The 25022-nt window shown below is 51.8% G+C and overlaps 1 protein-coding gene across 4 annotated transcripts in view; it reads right to left on the bottom strand.

The window, feature by feature from the left end:
* The window catches only part of LAMA5 (laminin subunit alpha 5), a 91236-nt gene that overhangs the window by 22973 nt on the left and 43241 nt on the right, over positions 1 to 25022 (bottom strand). For 2 of the 4 annotated variants that reach the window (XM_080558032.1, XM_080558033.1), the window contains exons 5-28: positions 24266 to 24436; positions 23688 to 23785; positions 18651 to 18766; positions 17601 to 17719; positions 16949 to 17039; positions 16294 to 16428; positions 15762 to 15824; positions 14358 to 14498; positions 13840 to 13977; positions 13275 to 13409; positions 12316 to 12450; positions 10267 to 10404; positions 10041 to 10093; positions 9748 to 9847; positions 9193 to 9245; positions 8692 to 8797; positions 7900 to 7999; positions 7471 to 7627; positions 5646 to 5784; positions 2660 to 2802; positions 2452 to 2558; positions 1699 to 1852; positions 861 to 1021; positions 176 to 284 (exon numbers count right to left, since the gene is read on the bottom strand). In XM_080558032.1, coding sequence (XP_080414158.1) covers positions 176 to 284; positions 861 to 1021; positions 1699 to 1852; positions 2452 to 2558; positions 2660 to 2802; positions 5646 to 5784; positions 7471 to 7627; positions 7900 to 7999; positions 8692 to 8797; positions 9193 to 9245; positions 9748 to 9847; positions 10041 to 10093; positions 10267 to 10404; positions 12316 to 12450; positions 13275 to 13409; positions 13840 to 13977; positions 14358 to 14498; positions 15762 to 15824; positions 16294 to 16428; positions 16949 to 17039; positions 17601 to 17719; positions 18651 to 18766; positions 23688 to 23785; positions 24266 to 24436 — 2862 coding nt within the window. Of the gene's footprint in view, positions 1 to 175; positions 285 to 860; positions 1022 to 1698; positions 1853 to 2451; positions 2559 to 2659; positions 2803 to 5227; positions 5358 to 5645; positions 5785 to 7470; positions 7628 to 7899; positions 8000 to 8691; positions 8798 to 9192; positions 9246 to 9747; positions 9848 to 10040; positions 10094 to 10266; positions 10405 to 12315; positions 12451 to 13274; positions 13410 to 13839; positions 13978 to 14357; positions 14499 to 15761; positions 15825 to 16293; positions 16429 to 16948; positions 17040 to 17600; positions 17720 to 18650; positions 18767 to 23687; positions 23786 to 24265; positions 24437 to 25022 lie in introns of all 4 variants that reach the window. The other 2 variants (XM_080558034.1, XM_080558035.1) reach the window with 1 other exon arrangement.

Here is a 25022-nt window from a genome sequence, read left to right as displayed (position 1 = left end):
ACCCACGTCTCAACACACTGCTGAGCACACTCTCCACCTTGGACTGCTCATGACTCGGATGGAGATCTAGTATCCAGTCCAGTCAGGAGCAGAAAGCCCTTCCACAGACTAGGTGCTGCTCCTGCCTCTCCTCCTTGCAACCTGCAAACAGAGCTGCCCTCGCAGGGAGCCTTACCAGGAAGAAGTCAGCCAGATCAGCGATGAACCGAATTGTGGCCTCCGAGGTAAGTTCAAAAGTTGCCAAGCGGCTCTGGGAATCTACAGCAATCCCTCGACAAAGGAAACTGTGAGACAAACACAGATTTTGAGGCCAGCCTTGAGCAGGGTCACGATCTATTTCTTGTCTTGCCAGCTATATGTCCTGAAGGCATTTATACAAAGTCCCTGTAAATCTTTTGATGCCTTTTCTGGCAAGTCATAAGAGTGAAGTTTCCCAAGGACAGCCCAGACATTTGTTTCCTATTGCAAAGGTTGCAGTCTGAAATCAGACACTTCTATTGTAAGGGACAGGGTTTGACCTGCACCATCAGCTCCAACAAACCCGCCCGTAGGCCATTCCCTAAATCAGGGCCCCTAACAACGTACCCAGCTGTAAAAGGGAGCAATACATCTCTTGGCAGAGGTACTACAGGACTCCACCGGCACAGGTAGTGTACCAGGGATACCATGTAGTTCCCAGGGACAGCCAGTCACTAAAATCATGTCCAGCTAGACTGAGTTTGGAGGTACACAGCTTAGATATACGATGCTGCAGCACTCTTCATTTATGAGACAAAGCACAAAAAGTTCAGCTGAGGGAGTCTGTCCTCACTATGTCACAGGAAGACTGAAACCTCTCCCTGTTTCAGGGCTGACCATACCTGTAGACACACGGGTAGAAGGTGAACGTGCCCTGCTGCATGGCCAGGTGTGGCGAGCTGACAGCAACGCCTACTGTCTGCAAAGCGTTGGTGTTGGCGTACTCCACCACCAGCACGTACTTTCCGGGCTGAGCAATAGGCAGCGACAACTGGACTTCCACCTGGAGGACAGAGAGACAACTGAAGGGGGGTCTCCTGTCCCACTCCCCATAGCGAGTGCATGCAGGATGCCTGTGCTGCAAACCAGCCTCCTCTGCACAGCCCATGCACACGCTGGAGTTTGCACCCCACTACTGTTTGCACCTCTCATGGGAAGAGATATGTCACGGCACTCATTTGTGGTATTTCAAGTGATGCTGATTCGAAAGGTGTTCAGAGCCCTACTCCTCAAATCAATCTCCCCCTGTCCCCGTGGAGCAGTTACCACTGAATGAACCAGGACAGAATGTCCCATATTCAAAGGCACGTGCTACTTTTTTGCTAAGGGAGATTTGTTCCAGATTTACACCTTGAGGTTTGTCTTTCTGTCTTCATTTGTCTGCCGAGTATTGTCACTGCAGTCTACCTGCATGCTGTAGACTCTCAGGGAACGCTCTAGGGGTACAAGGAGAGACTGAGGGGACGAAGTGACAATTCTTACCAAGTACCACCCATGCCCTTGTAAGCCCTTTGCAAGCAAGACACTGCTTTTGGGTGTCTTGAGCAACAGGGCATGCAAGTGCAGCTGGGTGCAAAGCCCTTCTGGCGACCTGCCTGGGTGTATGTAACGCATAAACAGTGGGAGCAGAGATGGCTGCCACAGTACTTGTGCAAGGAGTGAAACAGAAGTGCTACTCACATCGTTGCCGCTGCATGTCGCCATCCAGGGATGGAAAAGCGTGAGCTGCTCCGTGGGACACCCTCTGGGTAACCGGTTATCCAGCCTGCACACCGCATCCACCCCGGACACAGCAGGGAAGCCGTCCACAGACAGGTACTTATACAAGAGGCAGCTAAAAGCATTGAGAAAGAATTTGGAAAGTACTGCTGTTAGATCAAGATTGTAAGAGTCAAGAGCACCCGTGTGACAGGATCCCAGCAAGGTCTGAAGAAGGTTTTGGTCCGACATGAGGGCTCCAGGAGCATCTCAGGATAGTGTGGAGCAAGAGAGTGTGTATTATAGGACCAGCAAGGGCAGTAACAACAAAAAGCTTCTCCCCTTGCAATGTTCTTCATACTAGTGACATCTGCTACTAGTGGAGGGGACAACTGATGTCCAGAATCCAACCAGCCTTCCTGCCAAAATGGACAGAGAGGTCCTGGGCACTGGGAACGCATCGAATCGTAGGAAAGGGGCTATGGTCTTACTGTCTGAGTTAGATATCCAGGATCCATGAGAACACAAAGACTGACTGTGCCATGGATGAGGTGACCTGTGCATTGGCTTTCTGCTCCAGTGCAGGCCCAGATGTTATCAACCATGACAAGTACTCCACAAAGCAGTTTTACTGCATCCAGACCCTCGCAGAACACGGACTGTGTGTATTTCTTAACCTCACGCCAAGAGGAGCTGAGTAGGTCTCAAACAGCACAAAACCATGGGGATTCTTACTTCTGGGTAGCTTGCTCTGGGGCTGGCTGGTATGTACATGGCTCCGTGACCTTTAGCTGCAGGATTGGAGCTTCATAGTATGAGCTGGGTAGCAAAACCAGATAGTCCTAGGAGGAGAAATAGGAGAGTTAGTTCTGTTTGGGACACCTGCCCCTGGGGAGCTGCTGAGGTTCCCCATGGTGGATGGAGTGCAGGGACTGGTCCTTACCAGCAGCACACCCTCTGCTTCAACAACCAGAGACCAGGTGTTGGGGTTGAGTACGAATGGCTCCCCAAAGCTGTTCTGGGGGACGGTGACAAAAGCTGGCTCTGTGCTGGGAGCAAAGACAATCTGCTTGGTCTGCTCTGTACCTGGAGCGGGAGGGACAAGAGGCTGTGAAGGCACTGGAGGGGGAGATAGGAAACCTGGGGCTGCAAATCAGAGGCTGCGCCCAGGGGAGCGGCTCTGTAATGCAGCAGGGAGTCCTGGGCTCCTGCTCTTTTGGTGCTGCTGTAGCAGAGGCACCACAATCCCACACCAACCCGTAACAGAGGCATCCACTCTAAATCTACTCAGTAGCTTAATGGGAGAAAAAAAAAAGAATCTCTGCAATCCTTAATGATAATCCACGGCTCTCACAGTGTGCTCTGCCTCCCTGGACTGCAAAGCACAGAGCATTGCATTCCAAAGCGCAGTTTGCCTGATAGAGAAGGAAGTCCTCTGTGAAGAATTTATTCTGAGACAGACAAAAAGAATTGCCCAGGTACACTTTCCTTAGGGGTATTCTCACCCCAGCTCCATGGGAAAGATACCTGCCTTCTGGCAAACTCTCAGCCCCCCAGTCTGTGCTCCTGTCTCTCTTGCCAGCAATAGACTCTCTGTGCCTGAGATTTAGACACTGATTTTAACTGACAGGCCAGAAGAGATTTAAGGCCTGATCCTGCTGCAGCTGAACAGCTCCTTGGCTCGGCTGACACATTTCCGTAACCTTTGAATTCATTAACTTTGGATGCAAAAACGAAACAGCACCTAGGAGCAGACTGCCTGCCTGTCTAACAGTCTCAGGAGGTTTTGAAGCACATGATTAAGAAGGATTCACTGAGTCTGGCTGCATGGGGAGCAGATGAGATGAAGACGTGGAGAATGTCACACTGACTATCCTAGGATGGTACACGGGCATCGAGGCATAGTGCAGAGGGTCCGAAGCTATAGCAGGGACTTGTGCTGCTGCTGGGATAAGGCAGTCTCTTCTCCCGTGTGCTAGGTCTGCAACATGCCTGGCATCAGCTAAGGCCAAGCCCTCACTTTCTCAGATGGGAAGCAAAGGTGAGGATGCAAGGAATGAAGAGATTTCCCTCAACAGGCAACGGGGCAGATTTCCTGAGCAGCTGAAGTCTGACATCCCTTTGACTGGATGCACAACTCAAACTGAGATGGGTTGTGGAGGTGGGGCGGGACAAACTGGTCAGTAGATTATACACTTGGAAAAGGCTTCCCCTTTTGCAAGCCACATCTCCTCACTTTCCTCACTTATCTTCTTCAAGCAGGGAGAGATAAAATGGTCCAGTTTGTCCTTTCAGTTTCTTTCCAAGCCACTTGTCCTTTACCATTTGAAGCCCATTCTACTCAGGCAGCATTTCTGAAGCCAGTTTGTCCTACCAAGGAAGCTGCCCTCCTAGATCCCATTGCTGCTGTATTGGCCTGGCAGTTTGCCTTCAACACTAGAAAAATCAAGTGTTGCTTCTGAGAAAGGAGGGAAACGCATCATAAGGCAAATGAGCTCTGCTGCTGGACAGGAAAGGTTAAATACTTCCTGACCTCTGGTCGGATCCTGAAGCATGAGTGTGGCTCATGCTTCTCTGGGCTTTCTGCTGTGTAGCATGGCTGTAAAAAAAAAACAGCTATTTTTTTCCCTCAAAAATGGTAGAAAAATAATATCTTGGCATTTCAAACCTAGCATATGATATCAAAGGCAAAACATCTTCTATGTCAATTCAAGACAGAGGACAGAACTTCACACTCTGACAAATTAGATAGCTGATGTCAACAGCCTTGTACAGCAGGACAATGTCACTGCAGAGTTGTTAGAGGGGTAAAAACAATCAGCCAGCTGTGCCCTAGGGCACTTGCATGGCTTCAGCTCTGTCCCCATGCAAGCTTGCTCACACTGATTCCCAGAATAATCAATTCCCAGGTCTCTAGGCTTGTTCAGCTATCTTCTGGTGTCTCTTCTTCCTCTCCAGCAGCTCATGTCTCGGTAAGAAACTAACTACCAGAGCGCATAGCCTGTATAACACATGCAATTCCAAATCACTTCCAAAGCTTGTACTCTATGAAGCCATCAGCCTGGTTTGAGAGAAGCACAAGGCAAGGACAGGCCTGCCACATGAGGGCATCTGTGAAATAAAACCATGTCCAGCAGCCAAAGTTTGGATCCAGTTCCCAGCACTTGGCCCATTCTGGTTTTGTGGAAACTCAGCTCAGTTCTGCCTGGGGCACTGAGGCGATTCTGACCCTTGCTGGAGGGACTGTACTTAGCTGTATAGCGGCCTTATCCAGCAACAGCCTGGCTGATAACAGTCCTCGACGCACAGCCCCAGGACTGGGGACCAGCTTGTCACTGCTTTGTTAAATAAGGGGGGCTGCAGGCTGAAATCAGCCTATGAGTTGGAAAGGCAGGACTAATGGGATAAAGCCACATGGAAGTGTCTTCTGGAAAGGATGATGCAGGAAGTTGCCTGGGATGGGGAGGAGGTGGCGATGGTGCAGGGGAGCAGAGCAGTCTGGGATCCTTACCTCTCCTTCGTGGCTGATAAGCTGTAATTTTGCCATACACAGTGGCCCCTCCTGAATTAATATACCTCAGGATGACATGGAACAGATAGAGCTCTGCCTCCTTCACGTCTACAGTGACTCTGATTTTATTCTGCAAAAAGCAAAAAAGCACATGGGGCACACGTCACTGGGAGGCCAGCTCCTGGCCACTCGCCCACGCTGCGGGAGAGCCGGACCCGCCTGCCTACCTGCCTGCCTGCCTGCCTCTCTTCCCCCTCCCTTGCTATCCCAGGGCACAGCACTGGCCGGCCATCTGGGATGGGTACACTTGGGATGGGCACACTTAGGATGGGCACACCTGGGACAGGAGAAGGGGCGGAGGAGTAGTGTCGCAGTGCGGGATGCTCTGAGTTAGTCTAGAAGCGAAAAATGCACTTACAGTTGTCACAAACATTAAACTTTCCTTCCTCAACGACCGAGACCCTCCCTTCCACACTGGCGGGCCCCCGGCTGACGTAGCGGAAGACGAGGCGGAAGAGGTCGGGGGAAGTCACATTGAGAGTCACCACTACCTTGGGCTGGTGGAGAGAGAAAGGGGAGAGAAGCAGAGCACACCTTCAATTACCTCCACCGCCGACAGCCACCAGCCTAAGCGCAGCCGCTCGGCTCACTGCTCCCAAAGCGACATGCCACAGCGCAAGGAGAAGACAAGCACATCGGCCCTGCCTCGCCACGCTGTCCCTTCCAGGGCCACCCGTGGAGGGAGCAAGCTGCCTGCAGGAAGCGGGTGGAGAGGCTCCAACCACACGGGAAAGATTCTCTGGCACAGCGGGGTCATTCGGCTATCCTGGGGCACACGCCGTGCCAGAGGAGAGGTTTTAAGAAGTTCTTGTTTTTCTTATCTGCGTATTGCTTCCGGGCTTTGCGACATAACCAGCTGGCAGGGACCAAACACTGAAGCTCCTGGTTCCTGTGCTTACAGGTCTCTGCCCAGATGCCTACAGAGAAGGCTACAAATGGAGCTGGTGCCTCATCCCCAGAAACGCGCAGCACTATGAACTAGTGGTGCCAAGGGAATGTGCCACTGAGGGACGTGTCAGCCCTCCGCCTGTCTGGACACTGTTTGGAAAGATACCGGTTAAGTAGATGCTTACGTCCTATCCCTTTTAAAGAGATCTAAGCACCTGCTTAAATACCCTTCTGCCTAAAGAGCAAAACAGGGGATATGCCTGGGGAGACTCCTCGAAGCTCCAGTTACACACCTTCTTCCCACTGGAGAGCAAACTGGGAGGACCTTGCAAAGAGCAAACTACAGGAGAGACCTGCCAGCAGAAAGCCAAGAGCTTGACCTTCTGTCAAGGCCTGTTTCTATCTCATTGCCAATGCTGGATGCAAAACAAAGCCATGAGCTTGAGCATGAGCTCCACACTTAAACTTTAAGGCTAGGGTTTTCTCAAGGCAACCTACAGCAGTTTGTTGCCTAGCTTCTATATACAAATTCAATGGGAAATGGCTAATATTTTGGTCCCCTCTGTTCTTTCACTTAAGCATGTAAAAAGCGAAGAAAACTGAAAGTAAACGCACCAGAATAAGGAACATCTTACATGGGACAAGACTGTCAGAGAATCACTGCCCTGCACCCCATCCCCAAACACACACACAGGTGACACTTCTGCAGGTGCCATGCAGAAGAAGAATCCACCCAAGAAAAAAAAAAAAAAGGTCAACAGATGAAATAGCTTCATCTGTGGGGCTTAGACAACTCCTGGTTAGTGTAAACCATCATTATGGCAAACCATCTATCAGCAAGAGCAGAGGCAGACCAGTAACAAGAGATCCAAGCCAGACATGGCAGCAAAGAAGGATCTACTTTATTTTTCGAAAAGGGAGAGAAGGTTATGCAGAGAGATGCAAGAAAGAGCAGAGTCAGACGAAATAGCCACAAGGAAACCCAGATACAGTGTTTACAGACATCCCTGTAAGTAATCGCCAAGCTACCACCTTTATCTAACCGGATTAGGATGTCAGGGGACTCCCAATTTAGGCTCTTTCCCCTCATCAGTCTATGCTGTCCCTAGCACTACAGGAAATATCTGCACAAACAGGCTATATATATTCACTGTGCTGTTTATGTTGGCTGTCATGTGACTTTGGGGGTTTGAGAAGCACTTGGGGTAAAAGATGTGTGCCGAAAGGACGTCAGCTCTCCACCAGCCGCATCCTCCGCAGGGGGAGCTGGGCTGGGCCGGAGGCAGCAGGCATACCTGGATGGAGGACATCTGCGCGTATCCTCGCCAGCTGAACCCCTCAAACTCCAGGGGGTTGTAGCCGAAGCGCACGGCCCGGCCGGCTGGCGTGGTACCTTCCTCCAGCTCAAATTTCAGGTGGTGAAGGTCAGGGAAATAATGGTCCCGTGCAGGTCTGCGGAAGAGAAGGAGCACCGTTACCCAGTTATCTGGAAGGAAAGGCTCCTGACTCACTCACCAACGTCCCCTTTAGCCTTTTGAGATGTTAGATGCTAGTGACGGACACTTCTGCATGTCACCCCTGCGGGCAGGAGGACGGCTCTGCCAGGCACACGGCCGATGCGGCAGCAGCCCGGACGGTCAGGTCCCCATCCCAGTGGTGGCAGAGGACACCAGCCCCGAGACAGCGAACGAGAGGCCCGGCACCCTGAGGTGCTAGCAGCTTACTGAGTGCAGGTGGGGCCACGTGTGCTCTGACGGCAGCGACAGGCTCCGCTCCGCTCCTCGCAGGATGGCCCCAGGGACCCGCCAACGTCGCACCGGCAGCCTGTGGGCAGGAAGCGCCTGTTTACATTCCCGCCGTGCTAACGAGCTCCTGGTCCCTAATCAAAGGCGCGCCCCAGCGGGTGGGGAGGCCGGGGCCACTATTTTTATTCCATTGTATCCGTTTTCATATTGGCCCCGGCCCCACTTGGACCAGCTCCTCTTCCACCTCAGCGCCGAGCTATTTCCAGACGGCTGCGGGAGTAACAAGGTCTGCAAACCCTCACGGCCGGGCGCCGCAGCCCTGCCGCCAGCAGCAGCCTCGCTCCCTCTTCCCAGCCCTTCCGGGACCGTGTGGGCCAACCGACAGCGGCCGGATCTCCTCCTTCCTCTCCTTCCATGGGCACCACGGAGAGCAGCCAACCCCACGTCCACCTGCTCCCGGCAGGAGGAAGATGGGGTACAGCTGCAAGGACGCGAGCAATGGTTAAGCACACCAGTTTCTAAAGCAAGCAGTGCCCAAGAGAGCTTTCCTGGCCTTTCATCACCCGGTATGATGGACATTTGTCCTTTGTCCACCAGTGTCTACCCACTTGGGTCTCCAGATACACACCAAGATCCAACACCTGCCATGGTTTATTCAAAAGCAGGAGGTGGGACATGCCCTGCTCCTTTCCTCCGAGGCCACCAGTCAGGGGGTATGTGCAGACTCTTGCGCCCCCCCTCCTTCACCTGACACACCAGAAGGGGACTCACCTTGGCAGCCAAAGTAATTTGCATTCTCCATACTGAAGTAGCCATCCTTGCACGTTGAGCAGAACTGGCCACAGGTGTTCGGTTTGCAGAAACACTGCCCATCGCCCTAGGAGAGAGCAGGCAGAAAGAAGAGCTTATTCCCTCCCGCTGCTCGTCATGGCTGAGCCATTCCTCAGCTATTTGGGTCCTAGTCTGGGATACTGGAGGAGCATTTTGAGTTTCATGCTTCCTGTGCGTGGGTGGGCCAGATAAGTGCAATTACCCAAAAATGCAGGCAAACAAAAAACCAGGCATCCTGGGCCAGACACAGAAATATTTAGGTGCCTAATTTATGACAGGTCTTAATCCTATGTTCTCATGCAAGCGCAGATTGTGGTGCAACCTTTGAGAGCTCAGTGTCAGGACAGGCTTCTCCAGCAGCAGCTGCTGGAGACAGAGCTGAAACGTTCCCGGCACAGCACAGACTGGGAGGTGCCCAGAGGCAGAGAGGAGCAAACCCACCTGCTGGCACTCTGCGATTCCGCTGATGGTGCCCCTGGTATCACACTTGCAGCCTGGAGAGGAGGAGACGAACAAGAAAGCCAAGAAAACCAATCAGCACCTGAGGAGAAGCCTGATGGGTGACAATACCCAGCACATCAGAGGACACCGACTGGGATAAGAGGAGCGGGGAACTGGGCAAGTAGGGGGTAGCACTGCACAAGGGCTCACTTGTCATTTTTGGGCAGTTACTGTTGCAGACACAGCTGTGGAAGACATTCAACATTTCTGCACAGCGGGCCGTGAAAATCTAAGAGTGCAAAGTCTGCAGGGAGGGCTGAGAATGGCACAACTCACTGCACGAGCCCTGCGTTCTACACCAAGCAGAAAGATTTGGGCTCTAGCCTCTCCCCCCTCCCCAGACACCTCTAGCTTTACTTGCGTCTCATTGAGAAGAAGGAAGGAAAGATATCACAACCACTCAGCAGTGATGGTCCCCACCAACTTGGGTGTGGGTCTTGCACCGTTACAGCATGGAAGGGGCTTTTGGAGGCTGTGCATACGCCATTTCCTTACTCGTGCAGCCGTAGGGATTCTCCGGAGTCAGGTTCCAGTACAAGGGCTTGCATCTGTCACAAGCTGGGCCTTCAACGTATGCCCGACACGCACAGGAGCCCTGCAGAAAGGGAGGAGGAGAAAGGAGCAGGTGAGAACTTGCAGCACAGTGGCTGAATGTGGTGTCTGCTACTCTGGAGTGGGCAGTGGCTGTTTTGAACACTGTGCTTAAGGAAGGTCTCGGCCCAAAGTGAGAAAAAGGGGATCAAGCGAAAAAATGAGCCGAGTGGTTGGCAGCTCCACTTGGTACTCACCGGGGCCAGTGAGGGATCTGCAGTCACTAACCCCGCCGGGTTACAGGAGCCCACTAGAAAAGAGAGGCACAAGGAGGGATTTATAAAGAGCCAGCTCACACCCCGGCTGTTCCTCAGGGTGGTTATTTCTTCCTGACACAGCTGTAGGGGAACGACATGCCCATTTACCGGCACCACACCACGTCCCAGACCAGAGTCCCCGTCCCAAGGAGGAGAAGGGGGCTACCTTCACAGTGTGGAAATCCATAGGCGCCCGGCACGCAGCTATCGCAGCGCAGTCCCGTCACTTTGGGCCGGCAGCTGCACTGCCCTGTTTCCTGGTCGCACGTGCTGTGCAGAGAGCCCTCCCTGGAGCACTGGCAAGCTGCAAAAGAGGAGAGAGCAACTGCTGGGCCTGCGGGGCACAAAGGCTCCTGCCTTCAAGGCTTCCCACCAACAACCACTTTTGTCTGCCTGACCTTCACCAAAGCGTTCAAAAACACAGGTTATAAATAACAATCTCGTTCTTTGATTTAGTTAAAAATAAAATAAAATAAGAGAAACAATGCTTTTCACATTTTTATCACAGCTTTTCGTCTATAGTGAGGTGTTATTCCAGTGGTGGGGGGAGTTCTGGTTAAAGACAAGGGGACTGCATGATCTCATCCCCAAAAGGTCAGCGACCAGTGACAGATCAGACCCTACAAAAGCCCAGCTGCACCCAGACTCCTAAGAGCAGCATTCGGCCATCAGCGTCTGCCCTGTGGCTCTTGAGGACGGGCGGCAGGTCTGCAGCACCAGACACCGCCGTGGCACTGCCAGCGGCTGAGGGCAAGGCAGGGCGATGGCTCTGCAGCTTCCTGTATAACCTGCCTGCTGCGGACGCACGGAGAGATCCTGCTGCCCTATCGCATGAAAGGTCAGCAAGCTGTCGGGCAGCTCTTGGGAGCTCCTCAAATCCCTGCTCTGATGCCAAGGGGGAAGGTTTTAAGCTGACACCCTGGACTGGCGCAGCAAAACAGCGTTTAATTAAACTACCGATTTAAAAACAAACAAACAAAAACATGTTCTTCTCCTCTTTCCTTGCCGTGACTCCTTTACAGCTCTGCTATCTGGATATTGCTGTAGGATAGAAAAAAAAAGAAAGACTACTGAATTCCTGCGAGACCATTTCATCCATGTCTCCAGCCTCTTCAAAGGCATACTGCCGGCATCAGCATTTGCTAGGAGCGCTCTGCCAGCTGGCCGTGGCTCAGGCATCCACATTTAGTATGGTGCAAGAGGGTGATGATGCTCTTTTGTTGCTTCAGGGAAACTGTATCACAGATTATTTTTTAATGAGCAGTAAATTCTTGCCGGGAGACATAAGAGTACATCTGGCTCCCAGCCAGACTGCCGACGGGGAGGGAGCTGGGGACACTCTGCCCAGAGCTGGAGAAGGCTATCCAGAGTATCCTGGGCTGCAGGCACCTGCCACAGGCATCGCTCAGCCCTGGCACCAGCCGCTCTGCTCCCGGAGCGATGCGGCACCCGGGGAAGTTGCTGTAACGCTCTCACCATGACACCTTGAATTTGAGGCTGACATGAAACCCCAAATCCTGATGCTCGTTGTTCAGCCTGTTGTACAACTGTACTCCTGCTGGTTTCAGCACTGTTGCTGTGCATAGGTATGACCTAGGGTGGAGAAAGTCCTGAAGAGCCTAAATGTGTCCCGTGAGCCATGTCCGAATGTCTCAAGGCACCAAAGCATAACCCAAACATGTGGTTTGAGACTGCTGGGACATATCACCCTTCTCAGAGCCCTGCTCTCTGGCTGCAGACACTCAAACCCCAGGACAGAGAGATGCAACGCTGAGCACATTTTATGTTCACCCACACACACTTCTTTCAGAGAGGAAGTCTGAACCACAGCTGCTCCCCAGTTCATACTCTGTAGGTCTGCTTCTTAAGAGCTCACTGCTACAGAGGCCATATATCCAGACTGGGTTGTATCTCCAAAGCAAGCAGGCAGACCCGGGCTCCTGCTGTTAGTGACAACGAATGAACTGGGGGAGACAAAACCGCACAGCCTCCGGGGAAGCGCTCCTTAGCGATGTTTGCTCATTATAAAGCATGCCTATCAGATGGATAGCCAGGTGAACCGTACACAGGAAAACTGATTTCCTGCTCTAAGAGCCAGCTATATTCATGTATAACCCTTAGAGACGGATTATGGAAAAGAAAACCATTCCAATGTCAGTAGCAGCAGCTCCTCCCCTCCCTCCCCTAGGATCCTCTCACAAGGGTGGCTACTCACGTGTGCAGCTGGGGTAGCCGTAGAAGCCCAGGGCGCACTGGTTGCAGGTGTGCCCTGCAAAATTTGCGTGGCATCGGCACTGGCCAGCTGGGCTGCAGTTGTTGTCCACCGCACCTCGGGAATCACAGGAGCAGGCTGGAAGAGCAAGACTCTCAATAGTCTGAGGGAACATGAGCTGTGGCCAACCACTGCTGGTCTGAATTGTTGCTCAGTCCCACGGGAAGTAGCTATTTCCATCAAAAATGAATTAATTTCTTAATTCCTCAGAGAGACGGGGAATACTTCCATCAGAAATTAATTTTCTTAATTCTCCAGAGAGACAGGGAATACTTTAATCTACAAATATAGCCGTACCAGGAAAATGCCCATGAGAGTTTTTTACAGCCAATTCAATGTTCCTCAGCAGTTTAGTAGGTTAATGCACCAAAGAGAGGCAAAAAGGCAGGAGCTGGGACACCAGGTCACAGACGGGTTGGGATAAGGAAGTGTGACCGATAAAAAAACCTTTGTCCTCCAGGCTTTGGCACAATCCATGACCTCCAGAACAAGCCTGCCAAATTCATAGTGCAAATCACACGGGTTTTGATTTTGGGAAGCACCATCATCTGAGAAAAGGCGTGTTTTTTGGAAGGTGACAGGCCAGCAGGAACTGAATGTTAACGCTCATTAAAATGCCCCACGTGAATAACCACAATTTGAGGCACGTTCACACAACACGCATGGCTGATGGATGCTGAGCAGGGAGCTGGGATGGCTTCTCTCCTCTGCGTTCAGCTACGCATCACCTCACTCCGCCATGAGGAAACCCCCAGATGCCTCTCAGCTGCCTCGCCGGCACGGAGCCAGCTTGTTCCTCCCCTGAGATGTGTTTTGGGGAGACAAAGCACCCTGTCTTTTTCACGGCAGCACTCTGACACGTGCACATCCCCACCAATTCACCACCGACGCTGTGCTCTTACCGTAGCAGTGGGGGTAGGAGTGGTACCCAGCGCTGCACTGCTCGCACCTCGGCCCGGCAAACTCAGGTCTGCAGAAACACCTCCCGGAGGAGTCGCAGCCTCCCGGCAGCGTCCCGACAGCGCTGCAGCCGCACACTGCAAGAGAGAGAAAACGTCTGCTCTGCTCTGGGAGTACAGGGAAACACCTGTGGCTTTTTCTGAGGCTTTCAAATGGACACGCGGGTCCTGCCCTAAGTGTTCAAACTGTTGATCTCTGCAAATTTTTGCACATTCTCCAAAATGCCCACAAAACCACGTCTCGTATTCCTTCAAAACACTACCAGAAGACTTTGCTGTAACAACTACCCTACAGTTGGCAGAGGCAGACTGCCGCTGTCACCCTGACTGCCACTATGCAACCCTTGATTTGTGCCCACTTTTTGGCATCGTTTTTTTCCAGTAAAGTATCTGTAAGCAGGGCAGAGATTGTCTTCAGACAGTTTTTGCCAGATCTGATGCACTCTGATGCATTTGCAGAGCACAGACACGCGCGCCCCCCCCGGCCCCTGGAAGGACGGATACGCACGCTGGCACAGCGGGTAGTTGAAGTAGCCGGGAGCGCACTGATCGCACGAGTGCCCTTCAAATCCCGTTCGACACAGACACTGTCCTGTCTCGCTGTCACAGGTGCCATCGTACTGACCGGGGCCGGAGCACTGGCAGGCTGGAAAGCAAGAAGGGCACTAGTAAATAAACAGCTCCTTAGCGTTCTCCCTTCCTAGGAAAGAAACCAAACTCCCGTTCTTCTGGGGTGGAAATGCAGTCACTGCAGACACCACAGGGGACACGGCTGACAGTAAGCATGCCCAGCCCACAGCTCACACCCCTACGGAATTTCTCAAGAGCACCCCCAGGCTGGATGGACGCTGCAGGGCTAGGGCTGGGTGGAAAATACCGGCAAAAGTCCTGGGAATTTGTCACTTGGAAGTAGGGCCGGAGAATTCCTCCTCCCCAGCACAAGCAGAGGATGGGGAGAGGCAAGTTTCTGCCCAGGAGGGAGGCCAGCAGGGGGAGGCTCGAGGCCGCTAACCCGGAGTCACTCACGCTGGCAGCTGGGTCCATAGTGGCCTGGAGCGCACTGGTCGCAGTGTGTCCCCTGGAAGTTGGGTTTGCACACGCACATCCCCACCCGAGGGTCCTTCCGACAGGCGTTGCCTTCCGTCCCACCGGCGTAGCAATCACAGTCTGCAGGGGGGAACACACAGCAAGCAACAACACAGCGCTGTCAGCTGAACTCTGTGCCCTGTAAGTCAGGGAAGGGGTTGCAGTGAGAGGTGGCAGCTCATGGGTCTGCCCCCTAATAACCTTCTGTCAGATGTAAATGTTTTAACCAAAGCCTGTTCAGCCGACCGGCACGGCTGGCTCAGGGGGTTGCAGGGTGATTTGGAAACACCGGCATCATGCAGCTGTGCAAGGTGCTGGCCTGCAACCGGGCAATGCACAGGGCGGGCAAACGCTGACTGCACAAGCCCAGGAGGCTGATTCGGTGCAGCACTGCCCAAGAGCTGTGCATGAATAACCGAAGACTTCAGCTACCCAGGGTGGGGTTTGGACTCTTTCTCTGGCCACTCCATGCTCAGCTGCATCTGAGCCCTTCTCGCCGTCAGGGCAGGCTGGTGCTCTGGGTCAGCAATGCTGAGGCCGTCAGCCAACCCTGCCTCCTGCAACAGCATGGGGGGACGGGCTGGGGAGGGAAGTGCAGAAATCATCCAAGAACCAGAGGAAGGGGGAGGCAGGGAAATGGGAAGGGAAGTGAGAAGTTCCAGCTCAGGAAAGAAAAACCTGCCTGGAAGATACAGAGTTTAAAATATCAGAAGGAAGGAAAAGGTTATCTACAGCACGCCAGGGAGCATGAGACAAAGGAGGACTCGGTGGGAAAAGAAACAAAGACAAGGAATGAGATCAACTGAGAGGGGTGATCATCAGAGAGGGGGGAGTTGGAGGGGAGCACGGCTGAGGGCATGGTGAACACTGAAAACAACACAGGAAGCAACGCAGAGCGAGCAGCCGCCTGTGGATGCTTCCCAGGAGTTTGTGCTACTTGTGGCTTTGTGCAGCGGGGGCTGTCAGCGTGGACCCACCGTGCCTTCCACTGCACGGAGAATGCAGAACGTGCAGGTGTGGCACAAGTACAGGTCTGTACCTAAACCCAAAGGCTGAGATCTGGGAGAACCCAGATGGAGTTCCACCTCAGCCACAGCCCCTCCGTGATCTTAGGGTGTTCCTTACAGAGAGACCAGAAGGGACATCCCCACTCGGCCTGGACCCACAGTTACTTTCCCCTCTCCCTCAGCTGCCTCCTCTCTCAGAACCACTGTGTGTCAGGGCTGTCCCTTACAACGTACAAGTCCAGTAAGCTGGAGACCTGATCTCACGTTAGGCTGCGAGGTATAACAGTAATAACAGCAGGGTGATTGCCAAAGCAGCAAGGAAAATTGCAGTGCTTACTTATGATCTGTCCCGCAGGGAGCACTTGTTCTCCAGTATCGTTGTAAGCGAAAGCTGGAACAGCTATTTGGAGAAAGAGACACCGCACAGGTCATCACACAGTCAAAGAAATCCTGTCAGAATAGCAATGGGCTGATGGTCCCAAAACTGAACGGGCTGAATAAAAATGTGAAACATGTAACCAGGTGCAGACATCCCACTATATAAAAAACAACTACAGCCATTTTAGACCCAGGCTCTGGAAAGACGCCTTTCTCCCTCCAACATAGAAAGTCAGAGGTCAGACTCTAGACAAAAGGGGAAGTTCCCACTGACTACAGGGAGCTGGGTTCAGCTCTGCTCTGCTCCAGCCTCCACCGAGACTGAACACAGCTCCATCCACACCAGTGGGAACCACTCCTGAGACTGGACTGCCAACGTGGCACGGGGGAAAGACATCTAAAGAGCAGCCACAAACAGAGCTTTGACCGTTTCTGCGCCCACTCTGAGGTCCCAGACCTGGCCACCGCATGGCCTCGCTCGCTGTACTTACGGTAGCAGTGGGGGAAGTCGAGGTATCCCTCGGCACAGGCATCGCAGTGCTCCCCGGTGTAATTGGGCTTGCAGTAACAGCGGCCGGTGAGGTCCTCACAGGTGCCATCGGTGAAGTCAGACTCGCAGTTACAGCCTGCAGAGAGGGACAAGCTGCAGTGGCCATCACTGATCAAGACCCTTGCCAGCCACAAGCACAACAGGGGCATTGCTACAACACAGAATCTCTGTGAGAGCCCCCACCATCCGACAGGAATTCTCTCCAGAAATAAAAAGAGTGATTTTGAGAGGGTCTGGCTTAGAGGCACAGACAGCAGTGGTTTGTAGCTACTGGCTGAAAGGGCACAGAGACAGCAGCTAAGACTGGATTTCCGTGGGGGTACAGCAGAGGTGACAACACAGTTTTAGGTCACTCCAGCCTTGGACATACCACTGCTCCTGATTACATGGATGCTGCAGACACGTACAGGCTGCGTGTGCACACAGATTTCCATGGACAATGCCAGCTGCAGCAGGAACTGCCCTCATGGTCCCATCTCTCATGGTGCTGGACTCTCTACACCAGAAAAATCTTTCATGCCAATCCCCAAACCACCCTCCCCAGCGTCATCAAGTCCAGGAGGGTGTCTGTAGCCTGCAGAGGAAATCACACTCACGATAGCAAATGTACGGAGAGTCGATCGGGTGGTCAGGGGACCGGTAGTATCCTGGGATGCACCTCTCACAGTTAATGCCAGTGGTGTGATGCTGAAAGACAGTGGGTTACACGGACATCAGTTCCTCTGCCTGCAGCAGAGGATTCATGCTCATCTGCCAGGTTTGCTAACAGCTCAAGGGCCCAGAGAGAGCAACTCGGGAGTGTCAGCACATAGACCTAAATTTGCTCAAAACTCCATATGCTGATTTGAAAACAAAGCATTTCCTGCAAACTCTGCGTCCTCCCATAACTCCAGTCTGAGCTTCAGGTTCATATCTGACCTCAAGCCCGTTCTGTTTGCTTCAGATGGTAAAAATGTCTTGACCACTTTGGGACAGAAGGATGGGAGTGACCTGCCTCTTCCCAGCAAGACTGCACAGCTAAAATGGTAATACCAGGGGACAACGAGGGATCCAAGTGTGTTGTTGTCATTACTGGTGCATACTATGGCAGAGAGACCAGATTTCCAGAGAGAGACCCTAATTAAGATAACAGAGGGAGCGTGAATGGGTTGGCAGAGCTGCCAGCAAGACCGAACTCCAGGTGTGACTGCAGAAATACGCACACAAGGATCTGCAACAGCTTTTTCCACCAGAGCCATTCAGGCCTACCTGACAGTCAATGCAGACACCTCCCCCTTCATATCTGTCTTCGCGACTTTTGCTGGCTTTGTGGCGATCCACCTCGGGGTCGTAATAGCAGTCATAGGCGTGGCCATTGCAGTTGCAAGCTGAAAATACAGAGAGATTTTAGCTAAGACATCAGTCCTTGGAGGTCCTTCTGTCACCAGCTGGATCTCAAGATATTAACTCTTCCTTGTGGGTTTGATATCGAATGGGTTACATTTCCATGAGGAAAGTCACTTGAATGCATCTGGGGGAACACCCAAGCTTCCAGAGATCTTCCAATTCAAAACCAAAGAAGAAACAGCTCTTTCACAAGGTCTAGTTTAAAAACAAAAAAAGAAAAACAACAAAAAAAAACACGACAGCAGGCACAAAACCAGAAGAAAAATATGTGCGGGCGTGTAGAGACGAGAAAGAGAAATTACCCAACTTTGGGGCCTCAAGTAGCCTGGCTTAGAGGGCAACATTCTTGCTTCTTTTATCCCACCCAGGACGGAGGTGAGCTGTAAAGTTCAGCCCGCTGTCTCTATAAACCCACAAGAATAAGATCTAACTGTCCTTTGCTGCCCTGCACTTAAAAGAGATCGTGCGATGTAGCTGTGCTCTGTGCTCTGCATTCCCAGTGCTGCACAAATTCCAGTGTCGGCGTTTACCAAAGGTTTCTCCGGACAAATAAAGATGTCCTGTATGTAAACAGACCCAAACGCAATTCATCTTGGAGACAGAATTGAGCAACGCGACTTGCCTGTGTGAACCCTTGGATATGGAGGAGGAACTGGGGCGTGAGCAGAATCAAAGCCCCGTACAGACCTTGCGGGCCTCCCTGTGCGAGCCTCGACTAAACAAAATTAACCGTCGTGTAAACTGTCCTCTCAGCAGCGCTGCTGATCTACGCTTCGCCCAGCACTACACAAACCGCACTGCTTCGGTGAAAGACTTCGCTGCGCTGCAACGTCAAGGGGCCGGGGAAGCGCGGGCCAACCTGTGCTCTGCAAACAGCTGGGAAAAGGGAGGAAAAACCCGACTCCAACTTACGCTGGCATTCGTTTGCGCTGTCGGCAGTGGCAGGCTTCCACGGGAACTGGTTGAAGCCCGGGCAGCAGCGATCGCAGGACCCGCCGCAGGTGTTGTGCTGGCAGTCGCACTGCAGCCTGCGGGGGGAGAGGAACGAGGGTCAGCCGAGCCCGGCGCACCGACGGGGGCGTGCGGGACGGGGACCCGCCGCAGAGCCCCGCTGTGCGTAGCTGTCACCAGTCAGATACACCAATGAGCAACGTTTTGGTAATCCAAATATTTTGGATAAAAGGCTTCTAAGGCATTTTTCTTACTTCTGAGTTTCTTTTTTTTTTTTTTCTGAGCCAAACACCAAACTTTGTTATTCCAGTGCCACTGCCTGCCTTTCTTCTCCTCCTCCCCTATCGCTTCTCTTTTCTTTACAGGAAGACAAGGAATAGAAAAAAATCAGTGTGCCACTGCCTAGTCAGCTCTACAGACAATAAAATGTGAACTGGCTGGAGGGGGTAGTGGGCTTCAGAAACCTGAGCTGAAGCAAATTCTTGAGAGGGAGCCGCGTGGTGCGGGGGTGCGGAGATGTCCCTGCACCCTGCAGGGCCGGTGTGGAAGGAATAAATGAGCCCAGAGTCAGAGAGGGATGGGGCCACGCGTGCCCCATCCGCTCCTCCAGGTGTACCTGTGCTTGCAGAGAGGAAAGCTGGGAAAGGTGAATGAAGTCTTTTAGCAGACGCCAGCCCACGCTTCCTGCGCAATGCACCTCCTGCTTCCCCAGCCAGCGCGGGCAGGGCTGTGCTGGGTAAACAGGCGGCTCCCAAGGCGCCGGGCAAGAAATCTCGACGGTTGACCGACGGATCTCATCCCCGCTCGACCACGGCACTGATTCATTAACAGCAGTGACATCATCTCCAAAACTTCCACTTAGCAGAAGGCGATCCCCATCCAAAACAAATGCTTTCTGTTGTATTAGACTTATGGATAATACAGCATGTTCCAGCTTTTATCTGTGCAATTACTCATTTCCCCTCAGGGCTGGCCTGCCACTCCCATCTCTCCCTCCTCCACTGCTTTTCCATTCAAAAGCGGTGTTTAAAAATAAATCTATTTTTTAAAAAACGTCAGGCACAAATGGAGTAGTGATTCTGGATGAAATACAGAGGTGCAGACACACTCTGATGGCTGCAGTGAGTTGTTGGGAGTGTTGTGTTTTCCACCTACACGTATTTTTAAGATGTGGGACCTGCAAGCGTGTGTACAGTGAATAGCTAGTCAGAGGCAGCAGCAGGGGACAAGCAAACTCATTTTAATGAAATATGGAATGACATGAAAGTCTGGGAGAAAGTTTGGGAGTTCACTTCAGCCGGAGAGGATGAGGCAGGTCCCACCTCTGCTCCCAGCTCCACGGGCAGCCCTCTCCTTGCAGATGCCATGAAATGCTCAGCTGCAGTTGGCTCTCTGTGCACTCATGCCCTGTCGTTACCCACGTTCTTGGACTGAGCCATGGCCAGGAGAGTCCAGGCACGAAACCACGTCCCTTAGGGGCTGGCTGGAGTCTATGTGGCAGAAATGAGCCCTGAAACACCCACTGCAAACTGTGTTCTTCCCATGTTTTGGAGATCCAAGAGCGAGACCCAGAGAAAGGCAAACATTGGCCATGTCTCTGTAACAAAACCACCCACAGACCTCTCTCACCTGGCTGACCACTGCCCAATGCCTCCAAGAAAACAAAATCTTCTGATGCTTTTTTTCCATGGCAGCAGCTGGAGACTAACCCCACAATATATACGTGTCGAAAAAGATGGTCACTGAGTCAGGGAACTTATAAACCTGCTGAACAGTATTAATGTCCCTGGCTGGAGGACACGGCTCCAGCCACACATCCCAGCTCTTTAACATCTGAGATGTTTGAAAAGCATTGGTTCAGTTCCCAGAAGGCGAAAAGATGGCCCTCAATGAGTAAGAAGCATGTTTCAGATGAAGAAGGAGCTATTTATTTACTTTGCTCTACAGAGTTAGCAGTGACCTCTCAGAGAGCTCATCTATCACGGCAGCTTTACTGCACCTTGTGTCGAGTCCATGCTGCTAATGAATTATGGACAAACGTTCACAAGCTACAATATTTACATGTTTCATTGATTGAATATATACAAGGAAGAAGAGGGAGCGGCTGCGTTCACATAGCACACGTATTTCCTGGCCATCCAGCCGTAAACATAAAACCACAACCTTCCCACTGGAACTGATGCTCAACAACAGCGTGTAAACAGTCTGCAGCGAGTGTCTGTGTCACAGCTGAGAGTGGCACACAAGTGCTGCGGTATCTGGATTGGGCCAGAACATCACACTAGGATCAGGAAAAAGTGCCCCTTTCTCTAACTGCTTCCAATTATATGAGAGAGAGGGAGCCACCTGCGAAAGGACTCACTGACTGCACAAAGGTGCCACCACACAGGGTGTTTTCCTTTCCAGAACTGGAAAGAGCAAGCTAGCATTCGGGATCCAGCAGGGGAAAACATTCCCGACTTCCTCCCACAGATCTGCTTTCTGACCAGCCAGGCCTCTGTCTTTAAATACCATCTTGCCGGTTATCTTCAGCATCAGGCACAGAATCAGCAGCTCCTCTCTCTGATTGTCTCTCCTCTTGCTCGTACAGCTGTGACGGAGCAATGAAGGCACAGAAACAGGAGCTCTTATCAGGCAGAAGCAGAGCGCTCGCAGGGTCCTCCCGAGCTCACATCCACAGCAGCTGCGTGTCAACACACGGCTCCTGCCTGGGCCCTCCGTTTGCAACACGCCGAGTCCTTGCTGATGCTTATCTCACTGTTCACGGTGTGTGCCAGGAGCAAGGTCTGTGTCTGATCCTGCTGGTGCTCACCTTTACCCAGGAGAACTTTACTTCCCAATGCTAAATTCAGCCCGTTTGACCGTAGTGCAAATAGGGATGGGTGTAAAAAGTGCAACAGACCCTTAAGGGGGCTGTATCTGCCCTCACAGCACAGGGCCTTGCACACACACACACTCACACCAGATGTGCTGCCAACACACCGCGTCTGGAAGTGCAGCCTCCGTAACTTGGCACTTCAGAAAAACTTTCCTAAGCTGGATAAACATCATCATTTATGGCCAGGAAGTCAGCTCACGAACATGCTCCATCATGTCCTAAAATCCCTGCCAACATTTCTAGCTCACCTCACTTCTATCAAAGTGCTCATCCTGCCTTTCTGGGCAACGGGAACAAAAAGCGGGCATGTGCTGAAGCGGGAAGTTAAAACGAGAGGCAGAGACCTCCCAGACAGGCTGAGACATAACTGGGATTTTTAACAGGGCCGGGCCAAATCACATTCCTTGCCTCCCTCTGTTTGCATTTCCTTGCCCTTTCGCTGTGGCATGTCAGCGTCTGAGGGGGCAGGACGTGCGCGGCGAGACACTCCGCGCCTCCCACTCAGGGTTGCACCGAGTTCTGGACGAATGACACCGTCCTGACAGCTGAGGCCGATGACACGAAGGGACGGCGTGTGCCAGGCCCCAGCTGCCTCCGCGATGCCTCTGGTTGCGCAGGGTTGGGGCAGGTATCGCTCTGCTGGATCCGTGGGATGACTGCCCGGCAGTGCCTGCCTCAGTGGGAAGGCTGCACACAGCTGCTGCTGAAGCCTTGGAGAAAATAGCAGGGCTTCACCGATTACTTGTTTTCTCAACCAAAATGCTGCCCCCGGTATCGTATTTCCACTGACTTCTCTGGGCTTGCCAACAGGGTACAGTAACGCCATGAGAAGTTCTTCTATTTACCCAGCTTTTTTGTCCTGATGGATCCCAAAGGGCCTCACAGATGTTCTGTGCTGGCTGTGCAAAGCACCCAAGGAGGAGATGGCTTCTCCTCTAGGCAAGTGCGATCTGCTCTGGGTGAAACGCAACAGCTGCTCGCTAACAAGTGCTGCGGCTTTAGAAAACAGCTTGGGGCCTAGAGGGAAGATGCCAAACGCATTCAAATGTGAGCGGAGGAGATGAATTCCGGGAGGCAGAGCAAGTCATCAGCAGAAGTGGCATCAAACAATGATCCCAACGTATTTCTCCTCCCTCAGTTTTCCCTTCCTTCCTGGAAATCCCTGAGCCATCAATGTCAAGGCATTTCCATGTTAAAAAATCACTCTGCTCTGGTACATGGGTGCACAGTGCATCCAGCAACACCAAAGTCTAAAACAAGGAACCATGCACTCAAATATTTATGAACTTCCCTTTGTCAGGGAGTTAAGCACACTGACGCAGACTTGCTTTTCAATACATCTTTGTTTTAACGCTTAGCAGCTTTTAATCTTGGCTGGGACTCACTGGAATTTTATTTTAGAAGATCCAAAAGCTCTACATGATCCTTATGAGAAAGTAATATAAGCTTCCCTCGTCCAGCTGAATCTACCCATCCCCTTCATAAAGGCAACATTCAGGATGCAAACAGATGGCTAAGACGCAATGCTTTCATGGTTTGAAGAAGCTCTTTGGCATTTCAAATTGCTGAGGCGGATGGGAAGAGTCCTATGAGCCAAAACATAACGGTTTTGCATGCTCTTGTTCTTTTGCAAAGAGTATTTGTTTAGCTACATACATAACTTATCTACGGTTCTATGAGTATAACCGAACAGCAGTCTCTACTTTCTTGGGAGGCCATCCACGTGTGAGAGCATTGCCCCATTTCTTAAGAAGCATGTGGGAAGTAAGAGTCTTCTAAGAACGGGTTCAGAACACAGCCCTGGGCTTTGATAAGAAACCTCCTTATTCAACAATATCAGCTTTGCGCACCCACCTTCCCACTCCAGCACTCTGCCCCCATGGGGATGGCAAAGTTGTGTACAGGGAGCTCATCTGTCCAAAAGACAGATGGGTAAAACACCTTTCATTTTTGCTGCTTTTGCTGAACTAGTTTCTAGTTTGTTCCCAGGGCAGAGCCAAGAGCAACAACACCAGCACAATTACGAGCTCAGGACGGGACTCAACTCACACTCCTGTATTTCATTCGGAGCACAATGATTAAAATGCCTTTACACAGAACTGGTACTTTGAAAAACATACCTGTAAGGGTCATTAGGGTCTTTGGCATCACAGACATCTGCATGGCCATGGCAGACACAGCGCCCTCCAATGCTGATATCTTTGATGCTGTAGTAATACTGGAGAGCACAAGAGAAATTGGGCATTAGTATCTTACGAATAAGCTTCACAACTCAGGATTCAGCAGGACTTTAACCAGTAAAATAACGCGTTGGAACATTTTCCTTACACCAGCAAGCCTGACCTCATAGGCTGCAACATCTGCCTATGGTAAGACCTACCACCGCTAACAGAGCCCATGAGCTACAAGCTGGGTGTCCCAGCACAGCCAGAAAGCTCTGTGGGACACCAGGAAGTGTTTCCCAGTTTCATGCTGTTGGTGCTAAGAACAGCTCTTCCCAACCAGTCCCTAGCTCTAAACACAGCAGCGGTGGCACCCGCTGCAGACACCTTCTGCTTGGGGAGCCCAAGTGCAGAGAGAGGAAATTCCCATGGGCAACATCCCGGGATGTCTCTTCCCTAGAGGTGGCACCCATACCCCTGGAATACCCCTCAAACACTTCCACCTCATGGGCAAGAAGTATCAAGGTCTGCCTTACCCTCCTGGTCACCGTAGGGTCCCTTAATGCTTTGCCCATCAGGTGGCCAAGCAGAGTGTTTGTCTGCAGGAAGCGCAGTCTGATGTTGGTGGCTTTTGTGAAATTCCGCAGGAGAGGAGAGTAGGAGAAGTTCATGGCTCCCGGGCGCCCGTTTACGAGAGACACAACAATCTGAGAACACAAGGAAGGAAAACATATCAGCATCATCCTCTGATATGGGAGGAAAATAATCTCTCCCTCAGCAGAACCCAAGCTTTATCCTTTTTCAGGACAACTGAATCAGTTCCCTGCTGGTCTTATTTGTCTTAACACTGAGCAGTGTAAGTGGCATCCAAAAGCCAAGCAGGAACCATTTGATATGAGCACTTTTAGTCACTGAGAAAACAAACTAGAAATCTGTTGCCCTTTTACACAATTAAACAACTGCCAAAAAACCCAGCCCTGAACGTCTATTCCCTAAGCAAAGTTTTAGCATGAAACATAGCACGGCTCTGTCCTTCGTGCCCAGTCACTGTTCATACCAAGGCTGCAGCATCCCTTGGAGGATGAGCAATTCTAAAGTCTCCTGTCCAATGCACGCACCTGCCCTGCTCCGCCTACTTCATCTTGTTACCTGCCCTTATAGAGGAGTTCAGATTTTAACTTAAGCACTACCCAATATGCAAGTTTTTATTATCAGGCTCTTTCTATTTTCTCTTCTTCTTTGCTGTCCTCCTCAAAAGCCTCCTGCTGACTTACATTTCTCTGTAAATAGAAA

The sequence above is a fragment of the Anser brachyrhynchus genome, assembly GCF_964034855.1.
Source record: "Anser brachyrhynchus genome assembly, chromosome: 16".
In the NCBI taxonomy this organism is placed as follows: domain Eukaryota; kingdom Metazoa; phylum Chordata; class Aves; order Anseriformes; family Anatidae; genus Anser; species Anser brachyrhynchus.
This window is presented reverse-complemented; position numbering and strand designations above follow the sequence as displayed.